This window comes from Ahaetulla prasina, chromosome 3, assembly GCF_028640845.1.
Source record: "Ahaetulla prasina isolate Xishuangbanna chromosome 3, ASM2864084v1, whole genome shotgun sequence".
Lineage (NCBI taxonomy): Eukaryota > Metazoa > Chordata > Lepidosauria > Squamata > Colubridae > Ahaetulla > Ahaetulla prasina.
This window is the reverse complement of record NC_080541.1, coordinates 86,039,246-86,057,534: the sequence shown is the minus strand read 5'-3', so window position 1 is coordinate 86,057,534 and position 18,289 is coordinate 86,039,246. Positions and strand designations below refer to the sequence as shown.

Genomic DNA, 18,289 nt, shown 5'->3' with positions numbered 1-18,289 from the left:
GTCCGTGTGGTGGAATTATGATCCATGTTTTTGTACACTTCAGGTGTTTTTTGTTGTTACAATTAAGCTTTTTTTTTTTGCTTTATTACAGTTTTTTTCTTGTTTATTAGCTGTGTCCCTATGAAAACTATTTTGAAGTTGTGATTTCCTGAGATTCCTAAATATCTTCTCCTGAGAGCTAGAAAGATTGCATTTCTCTGACCTGGCTGGCCTCCTTGAGAGGTATCTTTCTGCTCCATTTTTTTTTTCCTGTAGGATTTTCCTCAACATTAGCACTGAACTCTCTTCCTTTCATATTTGCCCTAGTTTTTTGTGACCGAAAAGGGGTCAAGTTGGGAAGGAAAGATGCTAACTTTGAGAGAGTCCTCTTAGATGGCTGATTTTTCAAAGTGCTTTCTTGGTGCTGCAGTTGTTCGCTGCATATGTGTATTAATTCCCTCATCATGTGAGATTTAATGAAGGGAAAATAACCCCTTTTGGTGAACTTTGAACCTCTATCCGTCTGAACCTGGTACAGTTGGGCCCTTTAACCATTTCATTGAGCCATTTATCTCAATGACATACCTCACGATCCCTGTTGTTAGGTAATCTGGGTAATGTAGGGTACAGAAACAGGCCTGATAACTTGTTTATCCTCTAGCTTTCTTGAGTAATCTCTTCATATCCTCCTCCCTGTTCAACTTTTACTTGAAATCGAGTCCTTCTTAGGATGCTGTCGCAAGTTTGAGGTGCGCAAATTTTTGAGAAGGATTAAAAGGATTATTTCTCCTTGGGTAGGTTTGAAGGAGAGGTTTTAAAAAACGCTATGAAATTAACTTGTAGAAAAGGAGTCACCCTGTGTAGAAAACTTCTCACTAAGAAACTGTTTTTTAATGAGTGCTACTAATTGAAAACTTAATGATGAGTTTCTCATTTTAATGAACCTTGCGGTATGTTTCTGATGAGTCAGGCAGTATGTTTTTTGCCCAAAGAATGTTTAACTCGTTTAATACTCATAACTTAGGCAATTGTTGGGGTGAGGGAATCTAGGGAATGTGTAAGTTCATAGTTATGCTCCCAATCATGGATCCTATCTTGAGGCGCTCAGGCAACCATAGAAGAACAACAGTTCCTTGAGTTTTTGTTTAAAAATCAAATATAATTTTTGTCCCATGGTTGCAGAAGAAAACTTGGGGTGGGGGGAGAGAGAATTGTACAGTATTTTTGTAACTGAATTAGGAATAGTGGTTAGAGTGGGCAGTTACACCTTAATGTGCAGTTGTTGCAGCATCCCCATGGTCATGTGATCAAAATACAGGTACTTGGCAACTAGAAGGTATCTATGACTGTTAAGAGTCTTAGGGTCATGTGATTACCATTTGTGACTTTCCCCAGGAAGCTTCCAACAAGCAAAGTCAATGGGGAAAACCAGATTCACTTAAGAACTGTGTGATTCACTTGACTGCAGCGATTTACTTAGTGACATCAGCAAAACTGGTCAGCTAAATGACCACATAATTGCATCGCTTAGCGATGGAAGTTCTGGCCCAGATTGTGATTGTAAATTGAGAACTACCTAATGCCAAATCCAATCTAAACATCTAACAGATTGCAACCATGAAAATAATAGTAATAGCAAAAGACAGCTTTACTTGGAACAGCTTACAACCTGTGACGATACCTTTAAAACCATAACGTCTGCCTATCCCAGGTCTAGGGAAATAGGGATCTAGGGATCCCAGGTCGACAGGTGGATAAAAATGCCAAATCTAGTCTAAACATCTGTTCAACCAATCATAATAATAAGTTTCCAATTTGACCAATTTTGTAACTGTGATACTACTGCTATTATGTTTATGTTTATTTTATTTTATTTATCAAACATTCTGTCCATTTTGCCTAAAGGTGACTCTAGACTCTAGCTTATAATCAGTAAAAGAAACTATATAAAACATTAAAACAATAAATAGTAACACTAAATTTAAAATTCACAAAAATGGGAAGAAAGGGAGCAAGATGTAGATGGGGAGGAGATTTTGTTTTAGTCCATTAACAATGTCCAGAATGGCATGCCCCCATTGGGTTTAGGCTAGTTGGCAGCACAAAGTCTTCAGACTCTTTTGAAAGGTCAGAAGAAGAGGGGGGTTACAGATCTCATCTCAAGGGCATGATATTTTGAGGCCTGGGAGCCATAGCAGAAAAGGCTTTTCTCCTGTCCCGTTCCCACCCCCTGCCAGAATTACTCAACCAGCAACGTCCTCAACATGTCCCTTCTGCCCGTGCATGCATTGGGTAGGCCAACCCCATTGGGGTGAGATGGTTCCTTAGATAACTTCATGAAGGGCTCTAAATGTAAGAACCAACATTTTGAATTGAACTTGGATGCAAGGTGGCAACCAGTATAGCTCGCAGAACAGTGGTGTAACATGGACCACCCTAGAGCCCCCAAGAACTGTCTGTGCAGCTACATACTGTGTCAGCTGTACAGCTGTATAGCTTCTGAATACTCTTCAAAGGTATGCCCATGTGGAGTGTGTTGCAATAGTCCCATGCGTGGGATGACCAGAGCTTGAGTGATTTTTAATCTTTATTTACTTTAAAAATTCTGCATTTGCTATCTTAAAATAGGCTATAGGCTTTATTGGGATAGTTCTGGAACTTTTAGTGCACCCTTGAGCATTGTGCATTTTGATCACTGCTGCCTTACTTGGTATAAAATTAACATCTGCACATACCTTTTTTCATTTAAGTCTACAGCTTGTATAAGTGATGAGAGATCAATAAAGAGTCAACAATGGAAATCACCCTAGCCTCTTTGGCTAGTACTGGGAGAAATAATAGTTGGCTGATATTTCAACTGTATTAAGGTATTCTAAGTTACATGTTTCCCTATGATACTATTTTTATTAATCTGTTATGCCTTTTCTGGTTTTTCCTCTCTATTCTAGATTCAGTAAGCTGAAGAGCTTAAACCTTTCCAACAATCATTTAGGAGATTTCCCTTTGGCGGTGTGCACCATTCCAACCTTAACTGAGCTCAATGTGTCCTGCAATGCACTCAGAAGTATACCAGCAGCTGTTGGAGATATGAACAAGTAGGTCTATACCATAGATGTTAAAAGCAGTTTGAATCTCAGTGGGTTGTCAAACAGTGTTTGGTTGTGGAGAAAATTATATGGCCTTTGCCTACAGAATGGTTAGTGGGTTCCTCCCATAAAGTGAATCACCCTAGAGGAAATATGAAGACTGATTGGGAGCTTAGTTGAAGAGCAGGAACATCTCATAATAAGGCTGGAGTGGAGATCCTTGATCTAGACCAGGGGTGTCAAACTGGCGGTCCATGGCCTGGGTGCATCACACACAGGCCACGTCCAGCCCAGTTCCGCAAAGGCAAAAAAGTCATGATAAGTGATGACATCACGATGTCACATGACACGATCGAGTTTGACAGCCGTGATCTAGACCTTCATTTTGAGCCTGATATTTAAAAGCAATCTGAATCATGACATAAATAATTGATTAATGACCTAAAATTTTCACAAGTGATTTTTTAAAAAAATTTCTTCCTCCTTCTTATCAAAAGCTTACAGACCTTCTTGTTGGATGGGAACTTCCTCCAGAGCCTTCCAGCTGAGTTGGAAAGGATGCATCAGCTTAGTTATTTAGGCCTTTCTTTCAATGAATTCAGTGACATTCCTGAAGTCCTGGAGAAACTGACTGCCATGGACAAACTCTGCATGTCTGGAAATTGTATGGAGACATTAAGTTTGCCAATACTAAGAAAAATGCCACACATAAAACATATAGATCTAAGGTATGTATCATCTGAGGAAAAAGATCTGTATCAATGTTAAATGACTATTTTAACAGATGGTGTCAAGCCAAGATGGATTTATCTTTTGTAAAAAAAATATATTTTCAAGATACTAGTTGTGATTAGCATATACTTTGAAGCATATGATTAAACTTTCCAGCCAGAGTATTCCTTGCCAATTAATTACCTTTTTCATTTCTTTGCTTTTTTATTCATATGGTGGAGGTTTCAGCTGATTTTTGACACAATTCATCACTTTATGGCAAGATTATTGCTTGCTGTTATTAAATGGTCTGTACTTTCAGTTGAGAAATGTATTAAGCAGAAATACTTACCAGTACTTTTCAAATTCAGTCTTACTGACTTATTCAGTTAGATATTAATTTTTTCTTTCTTTTGATGACTGATTTGTTATGATCAATTGGTTCTGTGGGAACTGATTATTAGCCAAAGCTTTAGACTTCCTTACCTTTTCTTTGACTTCCAAATAGGCTTAGAAATTCATTCTGACCTCTGACTAGGGACAATTGGAAAGATTGTTGAAAACTTTGGAAAAGATGAGAAAAGAGAAGGCTAATATAGCCCATTGTTAAAATATTATTTCATATTATTGTTAAAATGCAATTATTATGTAGCTCCTTATTAATTTTTAAATGTGTTTAGTGAAAATTTGTAGAGAGTCAGAAACTCATAACTTTACAAGCTTTTCAGGCCATGGATATGATAACAGACCAGGCAATTCTCCTTTATCTATATTTGTGTAAGACCTCATTCCTGTTATATTATTCTGATTTAATTTTGAGGGATTGGATACATATGCAGTGGCAGTTTTGAACTTGAAATAATTATATACATTGGAGCTATATTAATTTGCCCAAAATTTGTCAGTAAGATTGGATTGCATTGTTTTATTTCCACAATTTTTGCTGAAGTGCTTCAATTTATTTTTCTGTTTGCAGGAATAACCTGCTTCTTAAAGCACTATTAACTCCTTTTTACTAGTGGATATTGATTTCACAAAGAAGACGTGTGCTACATTTTAAGAAAAAAATAATGCAATATTTTTTTAATATGATACAATTATTTTCTTAGTTTTTTTATAACTTTTCTTTTTATCCCAAAGCAGTGTTTTGATTAAGCGATTTAGTCATCCATCTCATCTGTTTAGCCCTGAGAATTAAAATTTAGAGAAATTTCAGGTGACCAGTTTGATGGCTTTCTGCAGATAATTTTTATTGATGTCACAAGTTCTCTTTCCTTGTTTATTTGAGGTTCAGTATGAACTGGTTTGGTGCAAAATCTGCCCTACTCTTTCAGCAATGAGCTTTGGATCACGATATTATCACTATATACAGACAGTCATGTGAAAAAGAAAGTACACCCTCTTTGAGTTCTATGGTTTTACGTACCAGGAAATAATAAAAATCATCTGGTGTTTAACAATTCTTATAAGTAGGTAAATACAACCTCAGATTGTATAAGAAGAGGGAGTCAAGCTATTCTCCAAAGCACCTGAGGGTAGAAGAAGCAGCAATGGGTGGAAACTAATTAAGGAGAGAAGCAACTTAGAACTAAGGAGAAATTTCCTGTCAGTTAGAACAATTAATCAGTGGAACAACTTGCCTCCAGAAGTTGTGAATGCTCCAACACTGGAAGTTTTTAAGAAGATATTTGGATAACCATTTGTTTGAAGTGGTGTAGGGTTTCCTGCCTAAGCAGGGGGTTAGACTAGAAGACCTCCAAGGTCCCTTCCAACTCTGTTATTCTAAATAGATAAAAATGAAGTTGAACAACAACACATGGCTTATTACACCATGTCATCATTTATTTTACCAAAAAAAAAAAAAAGCCATGCTAAGGACCAGATGATTTTTACCATGTACTAATACATAAAATTATAGAACTCAAAAAGCGTATACTTTCTTTTTCACATGACTGTATATTCACATAATGCTTTACCAATGGTAGAAAACTTGAATACTTGAAGAGCCTCACGTTATTCATTCTCTTTACTTTCTTTGCCATTGTTTACTCCAAGGGAACTTATAATAATGTTTTAAATTCTATATATGTTGGCATTTTCTGATGAAATTCCTAAATTTGATGTGAGTCAGCATTTCTTTGTTGTGAATAGGGATAATTGAATCATCAAAACTTTGTTAATATGTCTTCATCTGCCACTAATGTTTAGCAGATATTAATTCCATACATTTTTGTATTGGGAAAAGTTAGGAAGCCATCACTTTACTGTAGTCTTTAAAATAGTTATGACCCAAAAATGATAAATACTAAAAATGCATTTGAGAGACTTGATAATTTGCCTTGGAATATTAAAGTGAGCAATGGATAATTGGGGAGGGCATCTGACTTGGATGGTATTAAAAATAATTGGGTATTGAATACAAAATAAAGCATTCTCACAAATTAGTGCAAACTTTTCAGAGAAATGCAAGTATAACTAGAAAAGTTGAACTTGGTCATTTTTGGCCAAGGATACCTGGAATTGTTAAATTAAAAGCCAAATTTTGTTTTCCAGCTTTCTAAAAAAAGGAGGCTAAATAACTGATCCCAGCTCTTTTTCCCCCTCCCCATTTCTGTCCCAGGTTAAATGTGATTAGAAGATTGATGGGAGATGAGAGTGACTTCCTACATCATGTGACCCAGCTCGATCTTCGGGATAATAAGCTAGGAGAGTTAGATGCAACCATCTTCAATAACATTGAAATACTACACTGTGAAAGAAACCAGCTGGTAACCCTCAAAATCAGTGGATACTTACTTAAAGCTCTTTATGCCACTTCAAATGGTATGTTTACTTTGAAGATAGTTCAAATAGGAATTGATATTCCCAGCCTTTTCTTCTTGCACTGGGTTTATTTGCAGTATTAAGTTGTGGATGATTCCAGTCCTTAACCATCTGGCTTTGCATAAAACATTTAGCAGCAGAATTTTGGAAGCTTCTAGAGTGGTGCTTACATGCTCTTTTAGAGTGTTGTAAAGTGGAAATGCAAGTTTTAAATCTCCCAGTGTCTCACAAATTTGTATATTCTTTGTGAGATAAAATAAAGTGATCGGTCTAGAGAGCTATATAAATTTTATACAAGTAGTCCTTAATTTATGACCACAATCGGAACTGGAATTTTGGTCACTAAGTGATGTGGTTATTAATTATATTATCATGTGACCAGATCCAATTTTACTACCATTTTCCCCATGTCATTAAGCAAATCACTGCTGACGTTAAGTGAATCACATAGTGAAGTGAATTCCACTGTCATTAGACAAATCCAGATTCCCCAATTGACTTTGCTTGTCGGAAACCAGCTGGGAAGGTCGCAAAATTTAAGCTGGTTTAAGCTGGTTGCCAAGTTCCTAAATTGAGATCATGTGATTGCAGGGATGCTACAGTGATTGTAATTTCAAGGACATGTGAGTTTTCCAGTTGTAACTTCAAGACATGTTAAAGAAATGATCGTAAATCAAGGATTACCTATTCCATTGAATAATAATACTCTAATCTACAGATTAGGTTGGGTTAGGGTTAGGGATTGAGAAGGCACATTATCAATTCTTTCTCATTAGAGTCCTTAATATTCCCCTATGTTCCATTTATATTGATACCACAGGTTCATGTAGCTAGACACTTTGTGGGATGTTTTCTCAGCTGTCCATTTCCACTTTCTTGTTCTCTTTTTCCACTTTTTGAAAGTAATTATTTCTTTCACCAGCCAGCTCAGCTTCTTTGAAATGGGTTATATAATGGTACTTGGAAAAGTTCTGGACAAACGGTGAGACTGCATAGCTCCAACTGGATAATAAGTGGGACAAGAAGTCCACAAGAGACCCTCCCTAGTTTCCCAAGGTGTAAAGGAGGAGAATAGCACTTTTACTGGCAAAAACCTGTTAATGTAGCCTGACCATAAAATCGATTTAGCACATCTGTTTTCCTATCTGGACTGTCTAGTAAGGCTGACAGGTTCAGAGGATTCCTGCATTGAATACATAGAGGGAGAAGTGCTAGTTAATACATAGAGGGAGAAGGGACAAGTAGCTAGTAAAGCAGCATCTAACTGCACAATACTTTTTCCCATGGAGTTTAGCTAGCTTTCTCATGCTAGCAGTATATTCTGATAAGGGGCCCATATCACTCAGCAGAAGCCAAGGGAGAACTTCTAGATTTCTACACTTTGAGTTGATCTAAAACAGGCTCAGATCTGAAACGGTCTCAATCTTCCTTTTATCTTCCTGTTATCAAAAGATTGATTCTCTGTCTGCTTTTTCCCATGTATCCTTCCTTGTCCTTTCACATTCATTTTGGGAACTCCACAGTTCGCCACTGTTTCATTGTTGACAGTTTAGTGCTGATATTTAAAAGGATAAGGAGCAAATCAGCAATTGATGTGGCTTATGAGTACGGTGGCCATATTTCATTGGGAAAAAATGAAGAATAAGCCTGAAAAAGGGGCAAATTTGAATGATGTTCATAAAGATAAAAAATTGTAACTTTGCTTTACAAAGGAAAATTCAAACCAAAATCAAGAAAATTTTTACAAAACCCATATTCTAATCAAAATATCTAAAATCAGTATATGTAAATTTATTTTAAAAAGATAATTCAATTTCTACATTTTTCACATGAATGTGAAAGATTCTGCATTAAGTGGTTTCGTTTATACAGTAAATGCTAATGACTAAAATAAAGGATGGAAGTGATTTTTTGAGAAATAAATGTAAAGGACAGCTGTATAAAATTCTTTATAATAAGAGGTTTATGGTCACTGTACTGATGAGTGACAGTGCTGAGAAGTTTATTCAGAACAAAGATATACACATGTCTTTTGAATAATATTTCAGACCCTTTTGGAATTTTTTTGCTGAAAGCAATCAGCAGGACATAGCTAGAAAAGTTACTAAATTTACTTTGAATTTAAAATTGGGTCAAATGAAAACAATCCCCCCCACACACAGTTTGTGTACATTATGCATACTCCTGCTTTACATAATATTACTACTGGGGGGGGGAGATTTCCATCAAATCTTGAAGCTCTCTTTAGCTGGAAATACTGATTGATTAGTTTAAAATACACACTTATGCTGTGCATCAGTAGTTCATTTCTCCTGCTAATTTTTACTTCCCTAACCATTGATCTAGAACAGTGGTAGTCAACCTGGTCCCTACCGCCCACTAGTGGGCGTTCCAGCTTTCATGGTGGGCGGTAGGGGTTTTGTCCAATACTGAAGCACTTTCCTTTTTTTAAAATTTAATTAACTTTTTAAATAATTTTCATAGCATTATTTAAAAACATTTCATTAGGTTTTCATAAAATTCCCTGTGACAATTTAAATTTCTGAAAATATACTATTTGTATCACCCGCGCATAAGTTCAGTTCACGTTACGTAAGTGAAACTAAATGGTGCTATAATGCAACCACAAACAAAAGAGCCTCGTCCCAGAATAGCTCGTGTATCTCCCCCCACACCACCCAGCTGTAACAGACAAGCAGAGCTGGTAGCCGCTCCCCCCCCATCCCAATCCGTGATACGCGAGAGGCATGCGCAGACGACGATACACGCCGCATTACTGTGGAACTGGTGGGCAGTTAGAAAATTTTACTACTAACAGAGATACAAAAGTGGGCGGTAGGTATAAAAAGGTTGACTATCCCTGATCTAGAACAAGGGTGTCAAATTTGATTTCATTGAGGGCCACATCAGGGTTGTGTTTGACCTCAGGGGTTGGAGTGGGTCTGGCCAGTTCGATATCACTCATGTCCAATCCTGGCTTTGTCGGAAGGTTGCAAAAGGGGATCACATGTCCCTGGGACGCTGCAACCGTCATAAATATGAACTAGTTTGCCAAGCATCTGAATTTTGATCATGTGATCATGGGGATGTTGCAATGATTGTAAATGTGAAAAACATGAATTTAACAACCATATTACTAACCTTACAAATGAAATGATTCATTTAACAACCGTGGCAAACTAACTAAAGATGGGGCAAACTAACTTAACAAATGTTTCACTTAGCAAAATAATGTTTGGGCTCAATTGTGATCATAACTCGAGGACTACCTGCAAATGTACTGTGAACTCTTTTTTAGGGGCTGTCCTTGGTGAAATAATCAAATGAGAGATTTTTGATTTATCCAGAGGACTCATTCTCACCAAAGAGATTAATTTGTGCCTGGGTAGTATTGCAAATGCAGACTCTGCAAATGAAAAGGTTGTATGATTGAATGCACCTCCATTCCACTAACTACAACAACAAAAATACTTGTCAAGAGAGCTTGGTGTTGGGAGAAGGATTTAGATCGAAATCAAGGACTGCATAACATCAGAATGCAATTTTCATTCTGCCTATCTGCAGTGCCCACTCAATATATTTCTGTCTAGTGACTACTAGGAGAATGTTTGCTTGTTCTTGCCTAACATTTGACCATTTAGAGAAGCTTTTTAAAATTTAGCCAGGGTTTTTTTTAGCGTCCTCACCCAGATTAAATCTACTGAAGCTGATTTTCGATGTGAAGAGATTTTCTTTCCAACTTAGTTATACTAGACGAGCTATACCAGTGATGGCTAACCTTTTCTGGACTGAGTGCCCAAAGCGTGCACACGTGTGCCCCCGAACCCCCAAAATGCAATGCATGTGCGGTCCCCTCGCACATGCCCACCCACATGTCCCCCTGCTCCCATGCATATGCAGCAGAGACACGAAGACCAGCTGGTCGGCTGGAGGCGCATGTGCATGTGCAGCGGAGCTAAACTGGGTGACATCTCACGTGCCATCAGAGAGGGCGCTACACGCCACCTCTGGCACGCGTGCCTTAGGTTCGCCATCACAGAGCTATACCAACTGTAGCGTTGTGAAGTGATAAAACCGCAATACAATTTTTTTTTACTGATCAGAGATATATCATAGAGCTCTTGGGGAGAAAGATATTTCATGTACTCCCAAGACACACACTATTAATTAACAGGTGTTAAAGCAAAACTATAGTTTACAAAATAAAGGATGACTGCTTTTTCCTTACAACAGAGCCATATTGTATGTAAGGTAAAGGCAAATAAGAAAATCCCATCTATTTCAGTAAAATGTCTTCAAATGTTAAAATGTTCTTTATTTTTTTACTAGATTCATAGCTGCTGTTTTTAACTGTTCAGTTGCTTCAGCTGTGATCCAGTGTAGATTGCAGGTAGTCTTCAACCTACGACCACAATTGAGCCTCAAATTTTTGTTGCTAAGTCAGACATTTGTTAAGTGAATTTTATCCCATTTTACAACCTTTCTTCCCACAGTTAAGTGAATCACTGCAGTGGTTAAATTAGTAACATGGTTGTTAAGTGAATCTGGCTTTTCAATTGACTTTGGTTGTCAGAAGGTCACAAAAGGGGATCACGTGACCCTGGGACACTGCAACTGTCATAAATATGAGTCAGTTGCCAAGCGTCTGAATTTTGATCACATGACCATGGGGATGCTACAAGGCCACAGTCATAAGTGTGAAAAATGGTCCTAAGTTACTTTTTTCAGTGCTTTTTCAGTAACTTTGAAAGGTCACTAAATGAACTGTTGTAAATTGAGGACTACTTGTATTTTGTCCTCCATGCTATGAATTGTTTTATTGTTTCAGTAAACCTGGGCAACATGAGGTGGTCTACTTTTGGTAGCTTGAACTTAAATTGATCTTTGCAATGCAATATTTGTCTTTCTCTTCTAGAACTCGTTCACCTTGATGTGTATCCCGTTCCAAATTATCTAACTTATTTGGATGTTTCTAGGTAAGCATATCTTTGAAAGATACCGGTTTTAAATGTGGCATTAGTGAAAACATGAGAAGAAACTGGAGCACTTGAAGGCTAATAAAGTGATCTCTTTGACTGAAGAGATTGTGTGAATTTCCGTGGTGATCCTGGAATATTGAGAGTAACTTATTTGGTCTCTCATATTTCTTTACTTAGAAGCAGAGTTTGTCACAAATGTTTCTGTATAAACCGGAGGAGTGATTTTTAATACAACCTCAACACACTGAATCCCCTTTTCTGTACTACACTTACTTCTGATTTGCTGAGCTGCTAAGCAAATGCCACAACTTTGAACCCAATATCCATATTACCTCATAAGTAATTAGATTTTCTTCTTACTGTTCACAGTAGAAAGTTTGTTAATAATATGGCCCTGAGAGTTAAAGGTTAAGAAGGAGAGCAGATATGATAGCAGATAATCTTCTCCACTTAGTCTAGCAAGCTTTCTTTCAGAACAGGTTTTGGGTATCTTGGTTGGGTGAAGTTGAAGGACTCATTGCCAGATATGAAGGTTTTAGGCTCCTGCTAAATCTTTTCAGGCCATAGGCATCAAAACAAACAAGCAAAGTAAATGAAGCAACATGATTTTGCAAGTTGTGTAATTTTATATGAAACTGCCAATTTTTCTAAATGGTGTTGTATTTAATTCTGGGGTTTTACTGCTTTAGTATAGAGATATTACAAACGCTACTAATCTTTGATGTAGCAGAGCTTATTGAGTGAAACAAGAATCTCACTCCTCCGTCTCCCATGTCTGATGATGTTGACTACAATAGTCCTTGCTTAATGTCCATTTGTTCAGCGACTGTTTGAAATTGGCATTGAGCAAAGGGACTTATGACCAGTCTGCAATAGTTCCTGCCTCCTGCAGTCACATGAACAAAATTTGGGCCCACTTGAGGGCACCTGCCACCTTTTGGCCCTCTGCCTACCTGCTGCTGCCAGCTGCCTCCATTGCCTAGCCCTGCTTGCCACCACGCCTGCCACACGGCAAACCATGACTGCAGTGGATGAGGCCTTCTTTACATTGCCGTCTTTCACACTGATGCCAATGGGGCCTCTCCAACGTCCCAGCCAGGGCCTTCTTTCATCAAATAAGGTCCCCGGTTAGAAGAGCCTTCCTTTTGTGCCAGTGCAGTGGCCGCCTTTCATGTGCCTCATGAAAGAAACCTCATGAGAAGACTGTGCCACATTTGGACAAAGAGTGGTGCAGCCTCAGGAAGCAGGCATGGCATGGCCAGTAGCTGCCTCACGAAAGGCCAGGCCAGGTGCACCTCAGCAGTGGCAGGTAGAAGACAATGATGGTCATCTTGGAGCAACAAGGTTGGCAGGGGCAGCAGGCACAGGCGGTAAGGCTGTCAGAGGCAGTGGAGTAGGTAACTAAAAAGACAGTGAGGGATGGAAAGCTAGGCAGGTTAAGGTAGTTAAAGAGGAGGCAGTCCTATACCTTACCAAGGCTCAGTGTTGGGAGGGACCAAAACTAGAAGTGGCTTGAAAGGGGGGTGGATCCTCATCTAAAACAATTTGTTTAATGATGGCAACCAGGACTGCCAGAATTGATGTTGGTAAACAAGGTGGTCATGTGACATCAGGTTTTACAAGCACATTGCTTAGCAATGGAAATTCCAGTACCAATTCCCATTGTAACCCAAGTACTATCCGTAATAGAGATGTCAACATGTTATATATATGCAGCTGCTGCCATGACTTACGAGAAAATGATCCTGGGACATTTCTAAGCCCACATTATGTTTCTGCAGCTTGCTACTACTTTCTAAACGTCAGTGAATTATATGCCTCAATCTGTTTCCAGAGAGACTGAAGCAAGAGAGACCGAGTGGGAATGAAAGATTTTTAAAAAAAATAGCTGCTGAATGACAAAATGTGCATGCGTACATACTGCACACAATGTTTTATCCATTAGGGTGGCTTTGAAATGTTCCATTTTATATATCTCTTCACTAAAGATACCTCCTTCATGTAAATTGGCACGAGGGATTATTTTTGTGGTCTAACACATAATATTATGTGGTGAGGTTGGTTAATTCAAGATTTAAGGGTTATTCCGTATGTTTCATGGCAATCTGTGTTTGCCATTCTATAAGCATTCCACATGTAGCTGCAGTCAATCCCAGCTGCTTAAATGCTGTGTGCTGCAGTTGACAGGGCATCTTAATATTTTTGTACATTTTAAACCACATGTGATGTAATATGTAAACATTCCTTAATAATATTGTCATCAATTTTTTTTTATTTGTCTTCCTTTTGTGCAGAAATCACTTGGAGAGCCTTCCAGAATGGGTTTGTGATAGCCGAAAGTTAGAAGTACTGGATCTGGGCCACAATCACATACATGAACTTCCCGCTAGGTGAGTCCTACCTTTAAAACAACCAGAATCAGGATGCAAAGTAGAGAATTGTTTGCATTGAATCGGTTTCTAGCTTGCTTAGTGACAGAACTGTGTTCCATGTGGTTTTGTCTTTTTCTTCATGGAATATCATTGACTCAGAACAGTTTTCTTTATGCAGATGTAAACAAAGCAATCTCTCAGATTTCCAGGCAGAAGTTCTAAAGAAGGTCATGCATCTTTTCCCAACCTTACAGTATCATCTTTTAGATATGATGCTTGTGTATAGCCTGGCAAAATATACTTTTGATTTCAGGATATTATTGAAAGTTCAATGTAATTTCCGAAGAAAACTTGGATGATCACTTATCCCCTTAGAAAAATATCCAGAGGATATTTGCATTTGAAAATAATCCTCAGAAGAGTCTTACAACATGGTTCCAAAGTTCATAGCCACCTCATCATCCTCCAGACACATTGCCATATGTTGGGTGTTCAGCAGTTGGCCCACATTTATAGCTGCTTACAACATCCGGCAATAATGTGACCACAATTTATGCCAAAAAAAAAACCCTGTGTTTTTAGCAAAATCACCCACTAATGACCATGGCATTCACTTAAAGACTGCAGATTTACTTAACAGTTGCTGCAAAAAAAGGTTGTAAAATTGGGTCAGTCATGTGAGTGACCTGGTTTACAGTGATCATGATAAGGTTCCATCACAGTCATAAATCAAGGATTATCTGTATGTAAAATACAGGTAGTCCTCGACTTACAACCACAGTTGAGCCCAAAATTTCTGTTCTTAAGTGAAACATTTGTTAGGTGAGTTTTGCCCCATTTTTACGAACTTGGTTGCCACAGTTGTTAAGTGAATTACTGCATTTGGTAAGTTAGTAACCTTAAGTGAATCTGGCTTCCCCATTAACTTTGCTTGTCAGCATGTTGCAAAAGCTGATTACATGACCTTGGGACACAGCAACAGTCATAAGTATGAACCAGTTGCCAAGCATCTGAATTTTGATCATGGGAATGCTTCAAAGGTTGTAACCGTGAAAAACGATCATGCTAGTTTTTTCAGTGCTGTTATAACTGTTATAATCATTAAATGAACTGTTGTAACTTGATTCTGTACATTGATTCCTCTCCTTTATTTTTAATTAATAGATTCATTCTCACAGTGCCTGTTTTGGCTACTTTTAGACCCTGTCTCATAATCAGAATGTTGTTGAAGTTTTTCTCAGCTTCTCTGAAATAGGCTTGCTTTAATTAGAGCTGTAAGTTTTACTGCTATTTGTATGTTTTAAGGTTATTTTGCAATATCAGCTTGCGAAAATTACTTGCCGGGCACAATCAGTTGGCAAGGCTACCAGAGAGGATTGAACGAACTCATGTGGAAGTCCTGGATGTGCAACACAACCAACTTGTGGAGCTGCCATCTAATCTGCTGCTAAAAGCTGACAGGTAATCCAAAAATCCACCAAGAGAAGAGAACAGTATAAACGTAATTTCCAAGTTGTATAACTTCTACTTTTAATTCAAATGTGTTTTTTTATTTTAATTAAAAAAACTGAAGTAAATAAAATCAGGCAATGCACTCTTAATCCCCCAAATGTTTATTTATAGAGTGTGAAACAGAAAAAAATACTTTGCTTAAAGGTATTTTTAATAATATCTATTAAATTTCAACACCTACATTAAAATACAAAGTAACATGACAGAAAATATAACAAATATTTACCAAATATAACAAAAGTGACCTCCAACTTTCTTTTATACAGAGATATTAACAATACAATCATGTATCTTTAAGTTTAAATAAGTAATGCCAAACTATACAATATATTAAAATACTAATAGTTAACTTAGTAAAAGCTAGTATTCATAAAATATTCTTCTCTTAATTTTATCTAAAAATAGCAAGTTATCAAATGTAAATAGTCTTATATTTAGAACTGAACAACATTTCTGGAGTCAGATGCAATCTAGTTTTCAAACCCCAAAGCAGTGGTCCCAACTGATGATCCGTGGACCACTGGTGGTCCACGAGAAAACTTTGGTGGCCCGCAGAAAAATTATTTGAATTTTTTATATTGCACTAAATCAGGGGTCCTCAAACTACGGCTCCTGGGCCGGATACATGCAATGAATGTTTGTGTTGCTGCAGAAAGTCTCCCCCTTCTGGGTCTTTTTGTGTGGGTCGGAGGGGGGCAGAAATTCCGACTTGGGGTCTGCTTCAGGCTCCTGGTGCAGGGCTTTGGGCGAAGGCTAGAGGGAAGTGCTCCTGGTGGCGAAGAGCCGGAGGGCCTTGTTCCAGTGAGACTGCATCATGGCCTGGAACTGGCTGACCATCACAGCCCACTGAGCCTCCAGGCGGCAGTACCTGGTCTTGCACTCATGCAGGTCTTCCCTCTGCTTGGAAAGCCTATGCTCATAGTCCTCAGTGAGGTACTTCTACTGAGCCTCCTTCTCTGTCAGATTTGAACTGAGCTGTTTTGCCAACTCTTTCTCAGGGTGGCTGCTTAGCTCCAACAACTGCTTCCTGGGGCCCGAAGGAGCCCTGGTGGGGAGGCGAGGAGTGGTTGGGTCAGAAGGGGTGAGTAGAGGCTGGCGAGGCACCCCTCAACGTGAGTGACATCGAGTTGGCCACACCCACCCAGTCACATGACCACCTAGCCAGACCCACCCAGCTGGTCATTACGCAGATTATATCAGTAGTCCATGGGATTTAAAGTTATGAATTTAGTGGTCCCTGAGGTCCGAAAGGTTGGTGACCCTGCCCCAAAGTAAAAACTGATGCCTTAAAGGTGTTTGTGTCTCATATGACTATACAAGTCACTGTTTGTGTTTTGGGACCGAGTGGCAGTAAGCACAGAACACCTTCTCTCTTCAAGCGACAGTGGATAGTCACTTTTATCAAAAATAGAAAGTTCCCCAATTAAGGAAGCCTCTTTGTGTTGGCTCATTCAGTTACAATAGGGGAAGGTTAGCTCTTTATTATTCTGAATTTTTCCTTTTGCAGAGTCAGGCTAAATCAATTTCTCCTTCAATGTATACATGTATTTTATAGGAATATTTAGGCATTACCCCCTAAAGTAATTTCATTTCTTGAAAATGTTCATGCTTATCTATACAGAATAACAGAGTTGGGACTTTTGAGGTCTCCTATCCAATCCCCTGCCCAATCAGGAAACCCTATAGAATTCCAGAGAAATGGCTGTCAAATCTCTTCTTAAAAACCTCCAGAGCTGGAGCGCCCACAACTTCTGAAGGCAAGCCATTCCACTGATTAATTGTTCTCCCTGTCAGAAAATGTCTTCTTAATTCTAGGTTGGATCTCTCTGTGATAAGTTTCCATCCATTACTTCTTGTCTTGCCCTCAGGTACTTTTGAATACTCTATATTAGGAAAGTTCAGGAATTATAAAATGGTCAATTAATCCATAGACTGATTTGTTGTAGCCTCCAGCTCTAAAATTATGGAATTAAAGAAATTGAACTTTTAATTTGATGTTCAATTTTTATCAGCTTTTGAGCTACCTGTTGACAGAATAAATGCTCTATCCTGTTAGTTTAACTTAAAATTGATCTTTCTGCAGTGAAAGAAACACCAGCTTTTTATTCTAAAGCACATTCTTTCAAATTTTTCACAACATTTTTAAGGAAGACTGAATGAAAAGTTAACTGAAATATATTTTTCATGGATCTTAAGGCTTTATGCTTGAGATGTTATGATTGTGAGTTATAGGTAGATGTGTTTTGAAGATTAGGATTACTCATAGTAGGGTTGACTTCATTTTTTGTTATTTCTTGAACACCATCATTAGTGCCTATGAGGGAATATGCTGTCTATCCCTTGGGCCATTTATTTGTAGAGCAGGTGGCCAAAATCTAGATGATAAATTAAATTCTTTTGTTTCACAGCCTATTTGTTCTGTGATTGGAAGAGAGGATGTAGGAGAAGAGAAGACTAATATTTATGGCTTCTAAATGACTTTGCAGCCTGTCACAGTACAGACAGCACTCAAGGTGGTTTAAAATACAGTATTGTCCTATGACTATGTATATTTTCTAAAATTTCCATACTTTCCAGGATCTATTCCATTTTGATCTGTGGTATTGATTGTTAAGATTTGTCTTTTTTTTTTTTTTGCATTCAAGATCTAAATGAAAATATACATAAAATATACAAATATATTTTCAAACGCTACACATTTAAAATAAAGGCATATTATAGTCTCTATTGCCATCATCCTGAAATTATCATGCTCAGCAAATTGTCTTTGGAATTGTTAATATTAGCAATTTCTATTCAGTTCTTACTGAATGGACAAATACGTGGT

The 18,289-nt window shown here is 38.0% G+C and overlaps 1 protein-coding gene across 2 annotated transcripts in view; it reads left to right on the top strand.

The window, feature by feature from the left end:
• Nucleotides 1-18,289, top strand: part of PHLPP1 (PH domain and leucine rich repeat protein phosphatase 1) — a 197,246-nt gene that overhangs the window by 140,026 nt on the left and 38,931 nt on the right. For both annotated transcript variants that reach the window (XM_058175660.1, XM_058175661.1), the window contains exons 5-10: nt 2,928-3,074; nt 3,563-3,793; nt 6,397-6,599; nt 11,515-11,575; nt 13,873-13,968; nt 15,256-15,411. In XM_058175660.1, coding sequence (XP_058031643.1) covers nt 2,928-3,074; nt 3,563-3,793; nt 6,397-6,599; nt 11,515-11,575; nt 13,873-13,968; nt 15,256-15,411 — 894 coding nt within the window. The remainder of the gene's footprint in view (nt 1-2,927; nt 3,075-3,562; nt 3,794-6,396; nt 6,600-11,514; nt 11,576-13,872; nt 13,969-15,255; nt 15,412-18,289) is intronic.